This window comes from Ambystoma mexicanum, chromosome 8 (assembly GCF_040938575.1).
Source record: "Ambystoma mexicanum isolate Mex_15411 chromosome 8, UKY_AmexF1_1, whole genome shotgun sequence".
Taxonomy (NCBI): Eukaryota; Metazoa; Chordata; class Amphibia; order Caudata; family Ambystomatidae; genus Ambystoma; species Ambystoma mexicanum.
In genome coordinates this window covers 637,619,967-637,643,876 of record NC_090929.1, presented here as the reverse complement: position 1 = coordinate 637,643,876, position 23,910 = coordinate 637,619,967, and the positions used below count along the sequence as shown (strand labels likewise).

The window sequence follows — 23,910 nt, the reverse complement described above, 5'->3', positions numbered from 1 at the left end:
AACAATGGACATGTCAAGCAACCGATTACGAAAAGATTATGCTTCAATTGAAGGGCACTATGGCATTGTTTTCTATGGTCATATTTCCTTTCTATGATGCTCCATAAATCAGGGACAGATGTGTAGTAAAATGTGGTATAGTTAAAAAGTAATACAATCTGGTAAATATGCAAACTTCAGTAAGACACATTTACACCAAAAGCACCAATCTGTTCATGTAGTTGCCTGTTCAGTACCGCATCGCCTACAGCTAATTCATCATCCGGGACTCACCTGAGGCAGAGTGTGCATCAATAGAGTTGGAATTGCATTTGGAAGCAATTTACGATATGTTCTGAGTCAATGCTTTTTTTTGTGTACTGCGATTGGTTGTAGATATCCGGGGCAAAGTGCAGGCTGCAGATGCGGAATCGATTGGCCCTGAAGTCTCCCAAGACATCCTGGGCTCTACTTTCAAGCTCTCCAGTGGAAATCCACAATATCAAACCCATTCCCTTATTGAATCTTCCTCAGGAATGTATTCATTATTATGCCCTAGCTTTGTCATGGCTTTTAGAATGGTAACCAAAAACCATACAAGCAGGCATTCTTGAAAAATCTGTGTAAAAAAAGTACACATAGTTAGAATTTTCTTTTTACATGAATGCGTGACAAAGATGGAATTATATCAAAGTTTTCTATGCAATTTTTGTTTTGGTCACAGAAGCAAAACCTGTGTAGCGTAGTTGAATATACACTGGGATAACTCTCATACAGAATTGATTGATGCGACGTAAATTGTAACGTGTTACACGTCCGTTGAATTTACTTTCATGCATCAGAAGGAAACATGCTTATAGACATGGTCCGAGAAGGATGCAATTCTATCACAATTGACACTAATGAAATTTGCTATATATCAAGATCAGAAAATGTTAAACAGTAGGCAATGGTAAAGTCAATGAGATGAATGAAAATTACACTACTGGGTACATTCGTTCGAAATAGATAGACATTTTGAAATCAGAGAGAGATGATTAGGTGACCTGCCCTTACCTTGACTAACAAACAATTAGATTCAGCAAGAAGGGTAGTTAGTAGCAGGAGAACAGGTTGCGCGATCAAGAGTTGACTTCGAGTGCTCAGAGATGTTCACAGGTAGCACAATTACGAGTTGACTTGCAGTGCTCACAGATGTTCTCGGGATAAATATCAAGGGGTTTATAAAGAATTAGAAAAGTGGGTGCGAAGGTGATTGAGTGACATGTTTCTGGCGTGGTCTGCTTCAGGGGAGCCTGCCTGGAGACACTGGGTCTGGCTAGGCCATGTGACCAATGGCCCCTGTGCGGAAGATACCTTTGAAGTGTGCAGTGTTTGAAACCTTGGCCATTCCCATCCTGACAGCCCCCTTGTGAGGGCACGGCCAAAGGGATGCGAACTGCCATTGATACTGCAGCGGGGATGGAGGTGGAAAAGGCGTGCAGAAAAGGGCCCTGAAAACTGCTGAATGGAGACACAACTATGTGGATTGCAGGGGGGCGGTCTGAATCAAGGGAGCCAGGAGACACTGGGTCTAGCTAGGCCATGTGACCAATGGCCCCTGTGTGGAAGATACCGAAGTGTACACAGTATTTGGCACCTTAGCCAGTCCCACCCTGCCAGGACAAGTGAGCGTGTCCTTGATTCACTGAAAAATACAACTATTCATAAAAATTGATTTGTTTTTTATTTTGTTGCTGATGTTGATGGCACAAATGTACTACTTATTGTATACTTTGGGTTGCAGTACAGTGTGGGAAAATCCCCTGTACTTACCATTGTTACTGGGGAATTTGGCTCAAATGGCACCAACAACGCAGGCGGGTATTAATCGTCGAACGTGGTATCCAAGCCTCCCATGAAGCCGCTGTCATGATGCCTACTCCCGGGAAGCCAGTTCAGGGCCAGCGTCCCCGAAAGCAGACATCATGTCCCCAGGGAGGGAGCCAGCAACCCCTTATAGGGGCTCTTTGGACTTTGTCCTGGCGCCTTTGGCGCCAGGCTCATAGAAGGCATCAGTCCTGGCACCATAGGCGCCAGGCTCATTATGGGAGTGCTTGGATGGACTTACCTGATGCAGACCATGCTGCCGGATCCAGACCTCCTTGAGGTCTGAAAGGGACTATTTTACCTATGGGACTATTTTACTACTCGGGCGTGGCTGAGGAAGAATACTTACCTGGAACTACTTTGGGGGCTATTTAAACAACGCCCAGACAGCAGTAAGCGCTTCGCGTTGTTCTGCATCTAGCAGCTGGACGCTCACCGTGTCTGCTCCTGCATCCTGGCTCCAGCCACGCCCGCCTGCAACCTGGAACACCTGAAAAGGAAGGAAAGGAGAGAAAGGTGAATAATTGAACTTTACCTACATACATCCGGAGTCTGGAACCATCACTCCGATGATCCTGAGAAAAGACATTATTTTTAGAAGCGCATCGCATCGCTCGCTGCAGCGCCGCGTTCCACTCACCTTCACGAGGCGCCCTCGGGCTCTTCAGCCACCATTGGCACCATCCATCGCCTTTCAGCGCCTAAGGATAAAAAGAGACAAGGAACAGATTGAGGAAGGCCTGATTCTTCCACCTTAAGACTTACCTGATTTTTGTTGGGACAATCTTTCCACACCTCGGGTCGGCGCCGCTTCTTTGGCACTGCCGTACCCCGGCCCCTAAGGGGAAAAAGAGACAAAACAAAGGTGAGCGAAGGAACAGATCAAGGAAGGCCTGATTCTTCCACCTTAAGACTTACCTGATTATTGTTGGGACAATCTTTCCTCACCTCGGGTCGGCGCCGCTTCTTTGGCACTTCCGTACCCCGGCCCCTAAGGGGAAAAAGACAAACGCATTAGTGGGTGAAAGCAAGATCACTAAGGGAATCGTCCATCAAAAAGACTCACCAGAGTTACCTTCGGCGAATCCATTCCTCTACGTGGATTCTTCATCCTACATCTGAAATAGAGAAAAGGACAACGGACAATTAAGGCTTGAACTTTTGCAACTGAATACTTACGGCCTCATATCGGAAAAGTCAAGCGGAGTTGAATACTCACCAAACCCGAGATCCAGTGAAGTAACTGGAAATCAACGCGCCCCTGCATCGGAAGCAGGATGGAGAGCTCGTCCTTTCAGACTCTAAGGTGAGACTCTACGGGGAATCGCGGAGGGGGTTCGAGGAGTGTGAGGGGGGAAGGGGGGAATCCGACACATTATCCAGCAGACAGTTAATCCCCTTTTCCATCTACAGAAGGATTCTTCTATGGGCCAGACAGGCGAGGTTTGGGGGTCCGGTCCAGTCCGTCTTCCGAGTCCTGCGCATCACCTTAGAAGAGGTCATAGCAGTCCAGAACAGATCGGCGCCTCCGTGGGAATCGGGTGAGCGTTACAGCCACCATGTGAACTAACGATAGGCCGCCAGCCGTTACCACCTGTGGAAGAGAAACATACAACTGTATTTACATGAAACTGATAAGTTTACAGACTTTAGTTGAAAATGCAATCTTGTATCCTATGGCATAGTTGCCAGTACAAATGGTACTTCATGGATCAATCAATTTGGGCTTTAAAGTGTAGACACATTACAAAAGTGAAAACCCATGCATTCAATAACGTTTGGGGCACAGAGAAATATTGTTTCTTGGTTGTACGTGAAAGACACATAAAATGACCCCTATGATTTCCCCAAATCGCGATAGCTGTATTGAATTGCCAGACTAGATTCATTTGGCAGTGATAGATCAAAGTTATGACAATATAGGAGACAAACATGAAATGTTAGTGGCCTAAGTGACATCCCATCTAGAGTACACTTACTCATTACTTAGATTGCGAGAGCGAACTGTTGCACGAAGTTCGTGCATAAGCACCATCATAATCCTGAACACAGACTTTGTGAGGCAGGCTGCACTGAAGTCATGCAGATCGGTAACGCATAGCGGCGGTGGCTCTTCTTCCGATATGTCGGACATGCATCCAGAGTTTTCTCTGCAGCAGTAGTTCTCCTCGGTTGGCATGACCTCACACCGATTGCAGGTACACCAGGTGGAAATGTCTTCCATGCGACTAGGCTCAGGCTCATGATCCGGTGATTTGTCCTCCCAACTGTCGTCCGCTGCCCCATCGTTTCTGCATCTTTCTCTTTCAACTAATTCCTCCTCGGAATACTCCGGCTCTTACTGGTAGGGCTGTATTGTTGCCATTATATGTCCAAATTAAAATCAATAGTAATGCTAGTACTAGTATCTGTTTGCATGGGCTACGAGCAACTAAGATAGCTGAACAGAGCAGAAACGAGTCACAGGATACACAAAAAAAGAAAGTGAAACGATTGAAAAAGCAACTCTGATGTCTGATGAGAAGCGGTCTGGTTATCCTTTGAGGAAAAGGGCGTCCTTCCATTTCCATGGAGACATGTCATTAGCTGGCGCACCGAGAACGTTGACACGAGACGTGTGTTCGCTTTGTGAAATACGCCGTACACGTCTAGTGAGGTCAGCTGCAGGGGTAGGGGATATGATTTAGTGCCGCAAGGGCAGTTCACCTTAGGGCGATGCAGCAACAGATAAGATTAGCACAAGATGGCCGCGCCCTGCTGCTTGATTTTGCATGTGTAAAAGTGAGGAAAACTAGGGTAAGGTGCATAGGAAATGTTTTTACAATCGATCAACGTATGCTTAAAACCACATACCCGAACGCTTGGGACAATAACATTTTAAGCACACTATTCCTTTAAGGGCTCTCCAAGTAACCATTCGGCAAGACCGTCACCAGAGTGACTCCTCAACGCTTCCACACAGAATGGTGGTGTAAATCCTTTTTGTATTTCCGTGATCACAACAATGAACAATTAAACCGAATGGAGCATAACTTTACACTTTCTACATGGGCCCATTAAGATAGCAGAGATTCTTGATAACTTGCACCCTCTTTATAGTGAAACGTGGATTCCCTTTCTGCAGCTCTGTCCCAGAAATGCAAATCCCATTGCTCATTATGGGCATTGGATGTCACTTTTATGCCACGGGGCGACCCTGTATGATCGGATCGGTAACAGGAACCCACTGGTGAGAAAGTAAAGGAAGGAATAATTGAGTTTTATGGCCAACAATAAAGCCGGCACGCAGCTGCTGCTTTCGCAGATTACAGTTGGCAGGAAAAACCGTGGTACGCACTTAATTACTTCCGGATATGTTTAAATAGGACATAAGTGGCGATTCGGACTGCAGTCTCCTGTAACCCTCTGGTGCCCCCAGTCCGGTGTCTCTGAATTTACCACTCCAGACTAGATAGCAGCATGAGCCTGCCGCTCTTGTGTCTTCTCACCTCTCTTAGTTTGTTGCTGCCTTCTCTCGCCACACCTCTCGCATGAAGAATGGTTCCGGCATCCCAGTACTGTTACTAGGCAAGCAGCTGGAGGGACTACGTTGAGGGGGCAGTTTTTTGACGACTGGGACCTCCGTTTGGAGTGCAAGGAGAAGAATCTAGGCAACGGAGGGTTTTCCAAGGCCACACTGTTTGTAAGCCCATTTGCTCAGCCACCAACTGTCCACTCCCTTTTTCCTCAAACTCTTCCCGTCATGCAGCTTGTAATGTCACATTAGCAACAGTGTCGGGACACTGGTTTGAGCCCTTTTCCCCCACAACATTGAAATGAACAATTTTCAAACTGTCCAAACTTTGAAATTTTTCCCATTTAAATTCAGTAATCTGATCTCGTAATTCTAGAAGAATACATGCACTAAGCTAATCGGCCTCCTTTCTCCTAATCCTTTTAGCACTTTTGTATAACCTGGTGCAGTGTGTATTTAACCAGAAGAAAATAAGTGGGCACCACTGGGTAAATTTGTGTCTAGAATAGGCATCAATGTGAATCTTCAAGCTTAGACAAAAATAGTAAATGGTCAATAAAAATGCTCAGGAGCTGGCTGTCATGAGTCTGGAGACACCCTGACTCGAAAACAAGTAAAGAAGTAGACTAGATAAAAACCCAGTCACACAGCCGCTCTCTGTTTACACCCAACAAGGGTCATAAGTTTCAAAATGGGTTGGTTCAGTCAGTTCCAGTACACTTCTTCAATTCTATCATTTGTATGCAAGTTGAAATAAATGCAGAGTCTTGATTAGGATAATGTTTTTATCAAAGGAATGTCCCAAAAAATCTGAAAAAGATCACCAATACATTCTTAGTGAGGACGTAGCTGACGCATCTCAAAATATGAATAGACTTATAATGCCAATGCATTTCGGAGTAAATAACTCCTTCGGGGCAAGTTTTTGCTAATGTGGGTAAATAATAACACAAAACATAAGTTATGGCATCATAGTAGATTAACATCCGGTAAGTAACATGAAATAATCAACAAAAGCGTAGTCATTAAATAAATCCATACATGGAAATGCATACAAAAGTGAAGAAATAGTAATAATTACATACCAAAAAAGGGAAGGATGCCGATCAAGGTGAAATATGAATAGGTGGAGAAAAAGAAATAAATGATCAGTGAAAGTGTGATATCGCATGTTACGTTCACTACAAGTACTAACAGTTGTAAAAGATTACCTTGCAGTGTGTATTTAAACCATAGCTGTGACAGACAGTCTGCACATAGGCGCAATACAACAAAAATGTCCTGACAGGAAAACCAGAAAGGATTGGTGTAGCGAGATAAATCACTAGAGTTCATTAACCTGTATCTCGCCTAAATTTTTCAGGGAGCATATTTGTCTATTCTGTATATATTAAGACGGAACAAGTCATACTTTATCCTTAGATTTTTCACTTTCAATACTTTTATTCAAATTTATATACAAGTGAAAACGTTTTCACATGTTTTTTAGACACAAAGAACAAAAGTATATATTGAAAGTTGATTCCAGGCTAAACCTGGAAGGAGTACTGTTGGTACTTCAAACAAACACAAAACAAACCTGTGAGTAAATGCAATTCCAAAAAACAGTTGGAGCAATTAAAGCTTAGAGATTATAGACATTGCAATTTGTTTTGTCTCTATCTAACTAGACAACTTAAGTGTCTTGCTTTTCCTGTTGTCACGTGAATTCAATTAAACAGTTCAGAGGTCTACATTAGCGCAGCCCCTATGATGTGTGAATTAATCAAACGCGTGGAGCTGTACATTTCGGCGCTCTGGTGTGGATATCGGGACCAAAACTGAACATGATTGGTGACCCCCGAGGAGAAGGGGAAAACAAAAGGGAAAATCAGGCCGCAATCAAACCTGCATCTTTTGTATTGCCCCACTGGGGAGGGCTAAAGTCCCATGCATTTAAAGTAATGGTTCGGTCAGAAATATTGTTGTCCCTATGGTTCGGCCATGTGCTTTTAATCTTAATTCGATCAATCGTATAAACATTTCATATGCACCTTACCTGAGTTTTCGTCTCATGAACACAAGCAATATCGGGCAGCAGGGCGCGGCCATCTTGTGATAATCTTATCACTTGCCGCATCGCCCTGGGTGACCTGCGTTTGCGGCACTGAATCATATCCCCCGCCCCTGAGCCTGACATCACCAAATCATTTATATTCTGCGCCTCTCTCTGTGACGTTGCTGGGCAGCGTGGCCAAACACGCCCAGTCATCACCTATGCGACTAGACACGGGACACGGAAAACAACACACATCATCTCACAGCGCGGCCCGTCACAATTAGGAATATGAAACTGTACTTCTAAGTGGAAACAACAAGACTGTACAATTGGTAAAGTACATTTATTTCACATTAAATGTTTCAATAACAATCGGCGTGTGACCGAATCAATTAAAATAGAACTTTTTTTCTTTGCCGGTATCGCATACGGACAGATTGGACCTTGTCTGTCGTCCCAAAATACGGTCAAGTAGATCCAGCGATTGACATGTAGCTGCAGCTGGGGGTTGAAGAAGCCATCGGTCGGGGTCTGGAATAGATGACAATCGCAGAACGGCACGATGTAACTGTTTGCAAAAGATAAAAATCAAAGTGTCTCAGTAGCCGATCGTTATTACAATTATTCATTTCCTTTATAAGCGCAGAGGTGACACCATGTGAACCGAGAGAATACAACGTGGAATATCGAAGTACTCTATTTGCTTCCGCGGATAGTGCGAATGAGAATGTTGAGCTCTAAACGTAATGCGTAAACTGGGGCAATAATTCGAGGTGCAAAAACAATGTAATGATTTATTAGAGTTGAGCCAGGGAGAAACGAGTGGTGGTCTACATGCGTCTTGATGCTGGCCTGCCCCTGTTGCCTGGTAGATAGAAGTACTAGCACTTCATTGCAATATGCCAAACAGAACGAACAAGTACATTGTCACCCATCAGTAACGGTCAGCTATTCTTATTTCGATTAGATCTGGTATGAAATCGTCTAAAGAGAAACTTACATTATATTCGCAATTTCCATTCTCTAGGCATAATGCAGACCGTGATGCAGAATCCTCCGTTCGTGTTAATGTTTTCTCATAAACTGAACTTGCATGTAACTAGGTGCAGTCAAAAAACAATAGAACCTTATACTGTGCGAGGGACGCATGGGGCCCTCACTGCTCCCAAGCCGAAATTCAAAGCTGGTGACCTTCACTCAAAATGAACGCACATTCTTACTTTGCAACATCCCGTGTCAACGCATCCATGACCAAATGAATTTTGAAACACGGGCTCAGGAAATATGGGGCCGCTCGTTGTTTGTGGCGCTGCTCAGCTGTAGGTGAAATTTGCCAATGGGGCACCACTGCTTAGTTCATGGCCTCCTACCCCATGGCATGTTTTCGCAGTCGGTACTTCTTGCGTGCCTAGAATGTTTTGTGGCCTATGTCTAATCCCTTTTGTAGGTCCAGCAGTTATTCAGCTTTTTGAGAAACTTTATTGCAAGTCAACTGCCAAAACCCAAATATTCTCACACACTGTTACCCATTGTTCATTAACACGAAAAATGAAGGTCCCACAGTATCTCAACTAAACTGTGAAATGTGAAAGCAATTGTATTAATTGTAATATATTTTCAAGATAAAGGACTGAGAGGATAGATTTCAAAAGACAAAATGCATACTTTATTTATACAGATTATAGAAACATTTTTTTGCAAAAATAAACAGACGGTAATCATTTCTACCGGGATTTGAACGATTTAACAAGCTCTGCTTTGGGTGGACATGGTATGCTGGCAATGTTTTGTGGCAATGTATGTGTGCTCTGAACAGATTTGTGCGCGATTCCATGACTATGCATCTCGATGACATTAACATTGAGATCTTTCACAAAATCGAATTCCATTTGATCATATACTGGCTTGACCACCCATTTTTTGCTTCTTTTTGTAAAGGCCATATTGTAGCGAAGCATCCCTGTTTCCTGCAGTCCTAGATTGTTCCCGGCCCACATACTCGTTATTGGCTAATACCGCTAGTAAAGTCCTACATTTCATCCCCTGGATGCCAAAATGCAATCTCTTTGGCCTGTACTTTAGGCACATATTGTGGAACACCTCCAAATCTCCTGTGTGTCAGAATTCTGTGTGTCCCTTGATAGAGTTTTATCAAACACAATCTTCTCAAGGGCTTTGTTTGTAAGTGAAGATGGTATCAACCACTTCTTCTTCCGTGCCTGCTCTGGGGACAAAGGGCCATGTTCAAATTGGTGGAAATGTTGGTTTTCTGTCCAGTGGTGAACGTTGGAACAGTGGTGCATCAGTGAGCGCCATTTTTCCAGTAGAATATCCACAGACCCATCACATGTTTTGGAGCTCCACCAAAGGTGGTTGCTGAAAGACTGGGACCATTGCGAAATACTTTCAAAAACTTTTTTTTTCCCCTGCAGCCGAGATTTTTTAATTAATTGATTTGGCAACATGCCATACATCAAATTGATGTAATATTTGGATACTGCGCTCTCATTGTCTTGGCTATTGAAACGTGTCTGTCTGTGGCTATGAGGTTGATTTGCATTCCCCTCGATTGTAGATCTTCTATTGATTTTATAAAACAAAGTTTCTCCATGGCCACCGAGGTTTTACAACGGGACACTACCGAACTCACAATTTTCTTACTTTCCATGTCCTGAAGATGGTAGGTGCAGTACTTAGCAGAAAATCCGGGGCTGTCGCACTGTCCATCGCCGGCTAGCCTGAACCGTTTGTCGGGGAATGCACTTTGAATAGCCAATTGTTCAATTTTCCAAGCTTCACTAATGGCAGGGAATAGATAATCACGTTGGTATTTGTAGTATTGCGTTTTAGAAATGAAATGTAGTCCCACAAACTGAAAGAAACTCGATAACTTTGTGAAACTAGAGCCACTGGAAAAGTAAAGCTGCTGCACTTAGTAGATTGCAAGCTGGCAGTTTCCCCAGCATCGGTTGAGCGGACCATGAAAATGCTTTGTGACTTTTCACAGGTGGCATGTATTTTCAGGTTACTGCCTTGTTAGAAGAGTCACGCTCACCAATGGCTTTCCACATACTTCCCCTCCCACTGAATGCACACAGTTCAGCATCTTTATAATCTCCATCAAGCTGCTGTCAAATACTATGTATTTGGCCTCTTTATTATACTGTCATCTGGCAACACTGTTTCGGACTGAACCGTTGTGTACCTATCAACCAAACCGGACATACTATAGTCGATATCTTTGTCTGTTTCAGCGGTCAATAGTGTTGATGCTTCAGTTTGTTATTTCAACATCTGTTACTTGACAATGGATAGGAGAACATCAATGTGGACTGTTTTTTGGGGGGCATTTTTTTGGCAGGTGTCGATTGTGTCAAGTGGTCATCGAGTAATGTAAAACTATCTTCTATAAATTCAATTGCGTCTTCCTCTGGCGGAGCGGGCGCAATTTAGCAATGGTCCAAGAACACTTTGCTGGAATCGCCGGTCTTATTAAATTTCATTTTTTGGCCATTGGACATATGCATCTCGAGTGTGAACACGACGCGCCTCAATGAATAGTTCCTCCATGGTGAAAAGTTTGGCAAGCAGCATCTGTAATTTGTATCACTGCCTGTGTCTGCATAGTCCGTACTCGATTGGGCAACTACAGGACAGATAGGAAAAGGGATGTTCAGTCTAAATCCAACATACAGTGTTGTACAATTGACATAAAAAGAGCATATAATGAAGGCCTTAGCACAAAACTTTTGCCAACAATAGAAAGTGTTTATAACTAACCTTATTTTTATTTCTTTTCTTTGAAACCTTCTTTACTCTAACATCAAAACTGGCGGACCGACTCTGATACACGTTCCTCCGGTTCAATATACGGATCTTGTATACAACCCTACAAAAAATAGTATCCATTTAAAATAAGTCATTGGCATTACACATCTAATTAAACCGACTTTCTTTTATTCGATGGTACTGTCAATGCGCATACCTCTGGATCCGGAGCAACTTTATGGTCTGTTTCCAGAACAACCACAACGGATAATGTAATTGTATCGGACGTTGCAGCATCCCCCTGAAACACGGTACTTGCATTAGTAAGGTCGAAAAGATTGGAAATGGGAAAAAGACGACAAAGGTACATATCAACAGTAAAGTGATAAAACATTGTGCAATGCAATGATACGTTGCGAAAATATGATCAGATTATCTCGTCCTATTGAGCTATGAAGACCCATAGCTCTGACACCGGATCTACTACGAGGGGTGTTCGGATTGTAGTGGACGCTTCAGCATCTCCCTGAAACACAGTACTTTCATTAGTGAGGTCGAAAAGATTGGAAACGGGACACACAATTTGGAAAGACAACAAAGGTACTTAACAGTAAAGTGGTAAAGAAACATTGTGTAATGCAATGATACGTTGCAAAACTATGATCACATTATCTAGAATTCCGTACATAAAACCAGTTTGGAACAGAATAGCTAGGTAAGATAACCTGATACATGCTCGAAGTGGTTGATGACTCCAGGCAACACGTGGATGTTGAATCTTGTTCCTTCGTATTCGGTGGATAGTAATGGAGTGGTAAAGGGAAAGTATTATTCGATTTAGAAATTCAAACATTACAAAATGGCATGTAAGGAGACTGAATACTAGAAAATGACACCTATTGAAACGCATAATATAGCATAGTTATCCGTCCCCATAAATCATTTTTCTATGTGGGTTCTACAAAATGTGGACTGATGTTTAGCAAAAAGTCATTATTTCAGCAGCTATTCAGTCACATAAATATGGAAAGTACTATCTAAATCCTGCAGCGTGACTCACCTGTGGTGGCATTTTCACGAGTTATGTCGGAATAGCGTTTGGGAGCAATTTCCGAGTTGCTCTCAGTTGATTCCTCTTTGTGTACAAGGATGTGTCGTACATATCCGGTGAGAAGTGCAGGCTGCAGATGCGGTATTGATGACCCCTCTTGTCCTCCAAGACTTGGTTGACTCTACTTTCAAGGTCTTCCAGTGAATATCCGCAACGTCTGACCCATTGTCTTATTCGATCAACACTCTTGGGGAATACATGCATTGTAATGCCTTTGGATTTGTCATGGGTCTTCGAAAAGGGCAACCGAAAATAGAACATGCAGGCATTGTTGTAAATTCTGCAAAATAAAGGTCAACATTATTAGAAAATTATTTTGCATAAGCATGTGAGAAAGAATTAATTGGACCATACATTGTTCGATGCACGCTTTCTTTTGGGCACCACAGCAAAACCAGCGCAGCGTGTGCGCCTGTATAATAGGATAAATTTCACAAACGATTCATTGATGTGTTGAAAATCAGAACATGTTACTCGTCCCTTGAATGTTTTATAATGCACGAAAATGAAACCTGCTTATACTATAGGCACGGTCCGCGAAGGATGCAATGCGATTCCAATTGACAATGATAAAAATTGATATACCGATAACATAACAAAAGACACTCCAGTCAATAGCAATGATACAAATTAACATAGCACTACGGAGTTAGATAGTTCGGAATAGATACATTTTCAAATGAAGGAGATATGATTAGAATACATGTCCTTACCTTGACCAACAAACAGTTGGATTCAGCAAGCAGAGTAATTAGAGGCAGGAGAACAGGGAGATGTTCACAGGTAGCACAATGACGAGTTCATTCGATGCTGTCACAGAGTAGCACGTTCACGAGTTGACTTGCAGTGCTCAAGGATGTTCTCATGGTAAATATCTAGTGGCTTATAAAGAATAACAAAAAGGGGTGTGTTTGTGAATGAATGACGTGTATATGTCGTGGCATTATGTACATTGCAGGGGCGTGGCCTGCTTCAGGGGAGGCCTGCCTGGAGACACTGGGTCTGAGGAGGCCATGTGAGCAATGGACCCTGGGCGTGGGATACCTTTTGAAGTGTACATGCTGTTTGGTACCTTGGCCGTTTGCGCCCCTGAGAGCCCCCCATGGCAGCGGACATCCACTGGCGCGAACCGCCTTTGATAGTGGGGGTTGGGATGGATGGGCCGGGAGGCGTGCAGACAAGGCACCGGAACACTGCTGAATTGAGACACACTTGATTCACTTAAAAACTGAAAGAACCATAGATAAAAAATATGTTGTTTTATTTGGTTTCTTATTTTGATGGCACACAAATACTACATATTGTAAAGGTCTGGTTGCAACTCGGCGAGGGGAAAATACCCTGAACTGACCACTGTCACTGCGGAATGTTTGTCTAATGGCGCCAACGACACAGGTGGGTATTACTCGTCGAACGCGGTGTCCAAGCCTCCCATGAAGACACCATGTGTACAAACGATGGGCCACCAGCCGGTACCACCTATGAAAGAAAAAGATACAATCTGTTTTTAAATGACTTGGATAAGTGTATTAAACCTTAGTTGTCAATGACAATTCTTGTATACATTGGCATTTTTGCCAGGACAAATGCTAACTAGACACTGCACAATATTGAACGACTTTTATGAGACTATTACTAGAGAATTGCAAGATTAAACTGATATGACAATGATATCTTGAAGTTACGAGAATATAGGGGACAACCGTGAAATAGTAGTGACCTAACTGACATCACAACCACACTACACTTACTCGTTGCTTGGATTACGAGGGCAAACTGTTGCGTGAAGTTCGCGCATAAGCACCATCAAAATCCTCAACACGGACCGTGTGAGACAGACTGCCGTGAAGTCTGGCAGCTCGGTAATGCATTGCGGCTGTGGATCGCATTGCGATATGTAGGACAAGCATCCAGAGTTTTCTCAGCAGCAGCAGCAGTTCTCCACCTCGGTTGGCATTAGCGCACACCGATTGCAGGTACACCAGGTGGAAACACTGTCCATGCGACTAGGCCCTGGCTCTTCATCTGTTGAAACGTCCGCCCAACTGTTGTCCAAATCCCCATAGTCTATAGTCCTTGCTCTTTCCAGTAATTCCTCTTCGGAATACTCGGGCTCGTACAGGTAGGGCATTATTGTTGCCATTGTGTGGTAAAGAAACGAAAATAAATTATAGCGATGGTACTGGTATCTGTTCACACGGGCTACAAGCAACGAAGGTAGCTGACCGGAGCACAGAAACGAGTCACAGAATACTCCAAGAAATACAGCGAGAGGAATGGAAAAGAAAATCTGCTGTTGTGTGTTGTGAAACGCTATAGTCGAGGAAAGAGGCTTCCTGCCGTTTCCATGGCGACACGTCAGTAGCTGAGGCGCAGAGATTGTTGACACGAGACGTGCTTTGGCGTTGTGAAATGGACGGTACGCGTCTAGTGATGTCAGGATCGGGGGCGAGGGATATGATTTAGTGCCGCAAACGCAGGTCACTCAGGGCGATGCGGAAAGTGATAAGATTATCACAAAATGGCCGCGTCCTGCTGCCTGATTTTGCTTGTGTTCAAGAGACGAAAAATAGGGCAAGGTGCATAGGAAATGTTTGTACGATCGATCGAATTATGGTTAAAACCACATGGCCGACCCATAGGGACAATAATATTTTCTGACCAAACCATTCCTTTAAGTGTGTTCACAAGAGTGCAAATCGGAGATAGTGACCTCATGTTCCCATCACCCATTATTTAAAAGTAGTGAGTTTAAAAGCAAACATAAGCATTCTCTGGGGGTACAGAAAGAGGCCAATACAGGTATTGTGCTTACCCAGGAGGGAAGCAGTCCTCATTTGGGTATCTCAGACTCTGGGAGAGTCTCTAACGTGGAGGCATACTGTAGCATCAAGTCATCCTTTCATCACGAGACTCTGCGCGAGCCTCTCGTGATGAAAGGGTGAATGGAATGCAATGACGGCATGCGGAACGGAGCTTCAAACAGAAGCGTCCGTTACTGCCTCAGCTGGTGGGGCCTGTCCGCATACACTAACCTGCCGACAATAAATATATCATTAATCATACCCAGCTGTCTCCTTGCTTACCTCGACCACTTCACATACTTGGGGGCTGGTTGTGGCAGCAGGGCGGCTTCTACAAGCTGGATAATCATGAAAAATGGGAAGAACTAATAAAAGTAAGCTCAATGGCGCATTGATAGTAAAAGTATGGGACTATACCAGCTAGGTCCCTCTTACCTACCTTTGTGCAGTATGTAGCGGTTGAAGGTGGGGAGGGTGGTTTGTACCCTTGTACCAGATGGTTATTTGTGTCTGGTAGCTGTCACTAACGGGATGGCTGTAGTCGCATGGAAGCCTGCCCCCTACGTGGGTCAAAGATCTGCAAAGACAGGTAGATAAAGCTAAGAGTGGTTCTGGGGGTAGCTGAGCATGGAATGGATGCATTTCCAAATTGGTGCAGCTGCGTGTATCCGCTCTGTTACTAACCCAAGTGGATGTATACGATGCGTTCTTCCTCGCCGGTCTGCGTCCTGTGAGGTGGTGTTTGTAGCTCTGGCTGGGTCGCTATTGCAACCACACAGTGAATCTCGAGGGAGAAATCTTGCTGTATCTAAGGCGAACCTGCCCTTGATGGTGGCGGTTGGCTGTGCTATGAGAGGAGTGCTGTCAGTGACCGGTACTGCACTTGGTGGAAAAGCACTTAAATATCTGAATACTGTGCGTGCTGAGGAAGTTTAAAGGAGAAGAGCAGATTCTTTTCCTGCGGTACCTCTTCATGGAAAGTAATGTCAGGTGCTGATGCCGTGCATGATGCAGGCTAACATTTAAGGTGGTATAAGTTGAACCTGCGAATAAAGAATGTTAAATTATGGGAACTGGGTGGCTCACAGTGGTCAGGTGGCAATGAGCTAGAATGATACCGGACACTCTATGCTGAACCTGTCGGCACTGAATGAGTAGACAACAGGGTAATGAGCCGACTAGTTCATAAATAGCGGTACCTCTTCATTAAGACCCTTTTCCACTGTGTTGAGGCGATGTATCCAACATGCATCTTTATTAAGTAAACTCCTTTGTGCGTTAAGTGAATTGCGTACTGCATCTATGATCCACCATTTAAGGTCATCGGGCGAATGTTGATATTCCAAGAAATGAGACTAGTGGTGCCGTATGGTTTCTGCACCTGATTCTCGACCTGTGCTCATTAATCCTAACATGGGCTGCCCTTGTCGTCTGACAAAGATATTGCAGGCCGCACGGGCATTCCTTGCAATATATCACGTTGGACGTTTTACAGTTTCACATGAATCTTAATTCCCATGTTTTGATCTCAATCTGGAATGAAAGCATTTTGGTGGTATACACAGGCTTTGCATGTGGAAAATGCCCCTTGAGTGGGTGTGGATCCCAATTAAATGTGTTGGATCTAGTCTGTTTGGATCTAGAGTGGACAAGTTTGTCCTTTAAGTTTTTCGAGCGCTTTAAAGCAAACAATGGTAATGATATATTAGGATACATGTAGTAATCATTGGCCAATACTTGAACATTTTCTTGATCTGAAATGAATTGGGGTTGTAAATTGTAACGCAGATGAGTCTATCCTGTGTATTTCTCTCCTTGGGTTCTAGCAGAGCATCTCTAGGTGTAAACCTTGCTCTCTTGTGCATTGGAGACCAATTTTTTAGGTTAACCCCTCACTTTTAGATCGGTGCTCAAGGCATTGGCATTTTGATAATTGTCGAGGTACAATTTCGCCTCAAACCGTAGAAATTGACTATATGATAGATTTTCTTTAAAAGACCTAGGATGAAAGCTTGACTAGTGCAACGTGGTGTTTCGGTCGGTCTTTTTCTTGTATAATGTACAGGTCAAGTGGCCCAATTCTACTTTAATAGCCAGATCCAGGAAGTGTATACACTGTTTGTCAAATTCCATGGTAAATTGTATCGTAGGGTCAAATCCATTCATACATTCCAAGAAGTCTGAAAGGGATTCTTGGTTCCCTTTCCATATAAAGATAATATCGTCTATGTACCTGTACTAACTGGTAATCTGTAGTCTATATCGATTGTTATCTGTAAGGATGAACTCTTTTTCAAAGGCTGCCATGAATAGTGTAGCCATGCTTGGTCCGAAAGCCGCACACATCACTGTCCCGTGAATTTGAAGTTAATATTGGTTGGAAAGCTGGAGGAAGCTTTTTCTCAGGGCAATACTCGTAAGTTCAATAATGAATTCCGCCGGAACCCTTTGTTGTACCGCACTGTGGTTCAAAAACCCTTGTACATTCTCAATAGCTTCATCTTGCGGTATATTAGTATCTGCACATAGGTTGCTCTCCTGCTTGTAGGAGTTGCATGCAGGCACACTGAAGGTTGATGTTGACCACATGTTTGCATGGGGTTACCATCTCACGCAAGGTCCTGGCTCTTTTATGTAGGACCATTAAGGGCCAATAGCATTTTTGATCCTGCATGTTTATGTATGGGTTTTAGAAGGTGTAAATCTAGCTGGTAAGCATTGAAGCCGTGTACATGGGGTTGGGAGGAGCAGTGGGCGATGAGTATTATGTCTGAGTGGAGCACGACTGACTGTGGCCTGTGATGGGACCCAAGTGTGGGTGGCCGGGGGATCCCAACCATACCACCCCTTGTAGTGGTGTGCAATCTTTTCAAAAATGTACTTGTCCAAGGCACAAAATGCTCAAGAAATCTACTTGCCCTGTAAGTAAATCTCCTTGTTACACTTTGCTGTGTCACATTTTGTAAAGCTAAAAAACAAGCCCCATGATGTGGCTGCTTGTCGCCCAACCTTCTTTAGGGTTACACAGTCCCTGCTCTTCCGATGAAAAATGAACAAATATTCACACTAGTCATGAATTTCTAGTGGGAACTGGAGAGAGATCCTCATTTAAACGAGAGATAGTTCAGTGCGTGTATGTGAATGGGTCTTGAGTGATCAGGAACGGAAAATTCAGGGCATCCCAGTGTCACTTGGGGTAGTAAATGGTATGTACCAGCCTGTGATCGAAGTCAATCAAAAATGGCATCTAAAAGGTTCCCCAGAAAAAGCATTTAAGCAGTAGAGCAACCAAAACGTGGTTGCAAAATACTTGCTTCTAACAGTGGCAGTAGGAGGCATGCCGAAAAGCCCGCAACTTCAAGTGCAGGTGCTAACAATCCATGGCTCTGAGCTCCAAAGAAAGTGTGCCCAATGAGAACAGGCGATGTCCTCCCAATGCCACATTGCTCATTCACCAACTTAAGCCCAGTTAGGGTGTTATTTGGTCTAGTAAATGTAACACACGATATGTTACCCTATAATTATCACAAGTTGTCAGAAACGGAGTTACTAGGTGTGCACTCGTACCTTTCAACTGCACATGCATATGCTAAATGTGTGCACTTTCATACCACAACGCTACAAGACTTGAATCACAGTTACCCACCAACTTCCATTATACTACTATCCAGAACCATCCCATTATTGATTCATCTGTCTGCATGATGCTTCTTCCTTACAAACAGCAAGCACTGTAGCACTTTCATCATATATTTTTTTTCCCCAACATGGCGGGTTTTTAATAACTAAACACTTTGAGAGCTCACTTACATCACAATTGGTCACATCATGACTTCCTTACAGGTTCTATACTTACAAAGCCACACGAGAAAAAACTGCATGAACAGTTCACATTCAATCGTTTTAGGTACAAAATGCGTGCACACAGACCTTGACTCATAAGCAGAAATTAAACCTGGCTTAGTCCAAGCCTTAAACTGGCCTCCTGATTGAGCACGGATAGACAAACCAAGTGAAGGCTTCCAGCCACTTGCTAATGTGGCGCACTAATTTTGTTGCAATGTGCTTGGTTGCTCAAATGTGGCTGGAATGTCCTCGGTGGACAGAAGTAGGAAGCTGTACCCCCATTGGGATAATGGTGTGTGTGTATACGCACGCAGACATACACTGGCCACTGCCTCAGTAAAATCTAACAGTTGGGTTACCACAGGCAGTTTTGCTAAACCGTGACTGCAGGAAATACCTTGTTTTATGAGCAATGTTAAAATGAATGTAATGTTAAACAGACTGTCAGTGACCAGTGTAAACAATTGATCCTTTCTCACTTTTTGAACAACACTGCCGCTTAGTGGCTTACTGGCCAATAAACATGCACTGATTCAAGAGCCTACTTGTGGACAAAACACAAGTTGTTATTCCCTGACAACAAACCACTTGTCTCAGATGTCGGGTGGTGTGATAACCACACCCCTGTCTGGTCCCATCAACCACTGGTCGCTGCCCCGCCCCCTTTCCTTTGACCACCCTGCTAGATGTCTCAAGAAGAAACCCAAAGGACCATGTCACACCACCATCCATTGCATATACCTTTTGGGACCTTTTTTTCTTATTCAAGCCAGATCTGTCTCAAATTAATTATGACTATTCTGGTTCACTGTGCTCTTATACATAATCAGTCACAATGGAAGTGCTGAACTGAAACCGAGATAGCTTGTTGTAACCGCGTTCAGCTGACCTAAATGTGTGGGTTACGTATGTAATGAGGCTCTGACAGTCACTGAGTATTCAGCCGAACTGTTAAGTGGCAGACTTGGTGTATTTCCATACAGCTGTGCAGAAATAGGTTCGAGAAACTGGTATAGTATCCCCGTCCCAACATTGCGGCCCTATGAGCACAGAAACCTCAGGGCATTTACACAATGAGCCTTCTACAGAAGTCAGTATGAAACATTTAGTCAGGTACGTTACCAATGAGCCCTTGAACAGAATGTGCTCTGATCTTGGGTCTGGCTTTAAAGCACCATTCAAGACCTGTATAATTCCGGTAGGCCTACCCGCATGTCACAAATTACTGTCATTAGCAGACCTTTCCATTACATGCAATTAAGACCTGACCGTGCTGGTTCTCTGGCGTCTAAGCACACCTTCATGGCGCTCTGAGGGGCATGCAGTTCGACATAACTATGCCTCAGACAGCAGCTTGCATGACCTTATGGGCACTCGTGTGCATGACAACCAATAATCTCTTGTTCCACACCACCTCCTTAAACATGACTATGGTTACTGGATAACAGCCACAGTAATGGCTTAAGTTTTGCTCTGTCCGGGGTATGTCTGTGGTGCCCCAAAAAAAAACAGCTGGCTTCAACACCTTCAAGACTGGCCCATGTGATTTTGTTTTGTTAAAATCGTTTAAATTATTTTTTATTATTTATTTATTGGTTTTGTTGTCCGTTTTCCACTACCATGTGACTCGGTGGCAGCAAGGAAGGGTGGAGCCATCATATGCCCTCCACCTCCCATTGGGCTCACTGGCTCAGGGTTACACCCGCCCCCCCATGTGCCTCTTTGGGCACTCCATTGCATGGGACTTAATTACAGTACATAAATAAAATATATAGAATCCCAATATATGAACGGGGATTCATAGAATCTGAGATGCAGCATGTTGAATCAGTGTCGCATGTGATCCATCAGGGAATACAATTCTTGTTGTGCATTACCATTGGTCTTCAGTGTATTCACGTTAAATAGCCTTGTGTTGCATGCTACCACTGCCACTTTTTTTTTATCTACTGGCTTTAACTACACAAAATGTAAAGACCAATAGGGCTGAGGCACCCTTAGACCCTGGCAAATCGCACACTTGGGGAGTTATTCTGCCACAGTCTTACCAGGCCTTCAGAGATCTACTTCTTTGTCCAAGGGTCATCTTCTTGGTAAGAGTTTGGTAATGTGGTTACACTAGTTAAAACAAGGAAAGGGGTCCGCGTTTACTGCTGGCTTTCTCACTTGACCGGAGTGGCTGAAGTTGGGAAAATAACTTGATTTCCTCTCAATAATCGCTTTTCAAATCTGAGCATTTACATGGATATGGCACTTGAACGTTCGGTGTTTGTGAGTTGACTAGACGATTGATTATCGTAAAATAAACCTTCAAGTAAAATGGTATACTTCCAGTGATTAGTGCCCCACGCCCTCCTACCCCCCTCGATTCTCCTCCCCGCACCAAATTCCCTCAGTGGTAAACGTAAATAAACAATTTTTCCCACAACCATCTGCAGTTGCCTCCCAAACGTCCTTACTTTGCTGATCAGTTTACCGCCATGTAAATGGAAAAGGGGCTCTGCTTGGAACCAGATTGTTGTCCATTGTGTCCATCTTATTTGTAGCTTATGGTAAAAGTTCCGCAACTACCCTCCAATAACGTGGCCCTTGCCACCATGTGCTAGTGGCGGTTACATCCTCAGGTGGCGGGCTGTAGCAGTGCTCACAGCCTTTAGCCCTCCGTAATGGCCCTTGTTACTCTCTGCCTATTAGTAGGGCTGTTGGGCAGTTACTGGCCGCTGGAACAGCCGCCACCCCGATTGAACACAATTTTAATGGAGACAGATCTGCATCATATGCTCCATATTATTCATTTGGTTAGTATAGACTACTTTAATTTGTCGCATTCAAGCGTCAAAATGTCTACTTGCCAGTAACCATTGGCGATTGTGACTGACTATTTGGTGAGGAAGACATGGTGTGCTTTCTGCAGGTGCCTACCAAAGGGATCCAGTGACTTCCAACTTTAAATGTTTACACCTGCATGATTCATAATGTTTTATTTTAAATGAACTAGGTGACTGTATTCTGATGGTTCTGAATTTTCCATTTCACAATGGCTGTGATGTGCTCACTCGTTTTTGTAGCTTTTTATATCATTTTCCAAAGCCAGTGGTTTATTGAAAACACTGCTGTGTGTTCGTGTTTCACAGGTAGCTAGCCACACAAAACCCAAACAAGTCCCCTCCTTTTTGTGCTTAGTGAACCTATTGCCCCTAAGCCCACGTAATATATTTCAGCAGCCTGGCCTGTAGTGGTGTAAAAGGCACACCTGGCAGCTACAAAAAACTACAAACCTGCATCGTGCTACCTGCTCTGAAAAATTGGCCTTTTAGTGTGTGTGTGTGTGTGTGTGTATATTTTTTTTTCTTGAAGTTTCAGTTTTTTTATTTTTAATCTTTACGTGTTTTTAAAAAACCGATAGATAACATTTTTCTTTAGAAAAAGAGTAATATAAACACTCCTCGAACAACGAGATGCATACGATCTGTAAATGTACATTGTTACCTTCAGTCCAATGTGAATTGAAAGACTGTAAACCACATACATTTTACATTTCTTTTAGAAATTGACCTTCACAGGAAAGTGTCACATGACCTGTTTGTATGGCAGCGTGCAGGTGTTTGGATTTGCAGTCCACGATGGCCAGCCGTCCTACCGTCTGTACTCTGCTCACACCCACAATGCCTTGACAATCGAAGCACAACCGCACAGAAAGTCTGAAAAATCCAAAAAGGAGACCAGAAAAGAGGCGAGAGCAATGCTCCGGGAATATCTTCCACTTGGTAAGCACACATATGTATGTTATTTACCAGCATTTTGGACTCTTGGTAGAATTTGCATATACATGATGTTGGTATAGCAAGGATTTCATATGATGTTTTGCATATTTGGTTTAACCCTGACCTCCTATCATAATGCTCTTGGGAGTTACCACAGAATAATCTTCAACCTGCCGAGGTGTCTGCAGTCCTTGGCAGTCTCAACGAGAATTTGCCTTAGTTTCCAGGAAGTCTTTCATCGCTGTCTTTTGCTGTGGCAGGATCCACTTAATCCTCACTTGGATCGCAGAGCGGTCCGCCGAGCTGTCTGCAGTCCCTGGCAGCCGATGGAGTCTGGCTAACTGACCGGCGCTGCCGTCGTCGTGGAACCAGAGACTGATATGAATTCTAGAAAGAACTATGCCCCGGGCGCCGAAAAAGATCTGCGTCGCCTGAGAAGCCACAGCACGTTACTAGAGAAGAAATCACCCATTCGGTGAGGTAAGACTCAGGCCGTCTCTGGCCGCAACATGGGCAACACAGGACATTTTCCCTTGTTTACGGCTGCCAACGTGTGAGACTATGGAGAGCTATTCTGAATCTGACTCTGAGTCGGGTGACGTATTCCAGGAGTCGGATTCAACCCCTGAAAAAGAAGGCCGCGAAAGTGGACTAGCCCAAGGGCGAACTGGAATTTTCAGGGAGCAGCATGGACATGGCTACCCCTCGGTCCCCTTATGGGGCCCTGTCGGCGGTGGTAGTTGCGCCCAAACTGCTCATCCAGGTGACTCTCGCCCCAGCCCCCCCCTCATTCCCACCGCAGTAGCCAAACCGCCGCACTGGCGATTGGTGCTCTGGCCGAGACCAGCGTAGGATGCTCGCGGCCAGTGCCTGCTTCGATGGCGGGGGAGGACATGGGTCGCAGGGGTTTGAGCGGCTCGTTGAAAGCTCCCGTCATTGGACAGAAAGTCCTTGTACACGGCGCTCAGGAGTATCAAGACCGGAATCCTGTGGAGGGCCCCAGATGTGAACAGACTCCCCAGCCCTGTCAATCCCCGAGCCAAGCTCAGCGGGATCCAACAGCTATACCAGGCAGTGCTGCTGTGAGCGCCTTGGGGCCCTCCCGATCCACGCAGAGTATAGAGGCCCTTGTCGACGCAGGAATCAGTAGGAAACAACCAAAACTACCAAAAGGAATTTGGTAAGTTGCCCAAATCATCCATCCCAGCCTTCGAAAT

General features: G+C 44.1%; 1 protein-coding gene across 1 annotated transcript in view; it reads left to right on the top strand.

Annotated features, from left to right (window-relative positions):
• The window catches only part of NOL9 (nucleolar protein 9), a 717,932-nt gene that overhangs the window by 100,017 nt on the left and 594,005 nt on the right, over positions 1 to 23,910 (top strand). The window contains exon 2 of the mRNA XM_069610369.1: positions 22,477 to 22,696. Coding sequence (XP_069466470.1) covers positions 22,477 to 22,696 — 220 coding nt within the window. The remainder of the gene's footprint in view (positions 1 to 22,476; positions 22,697 to 23,910) is intronic.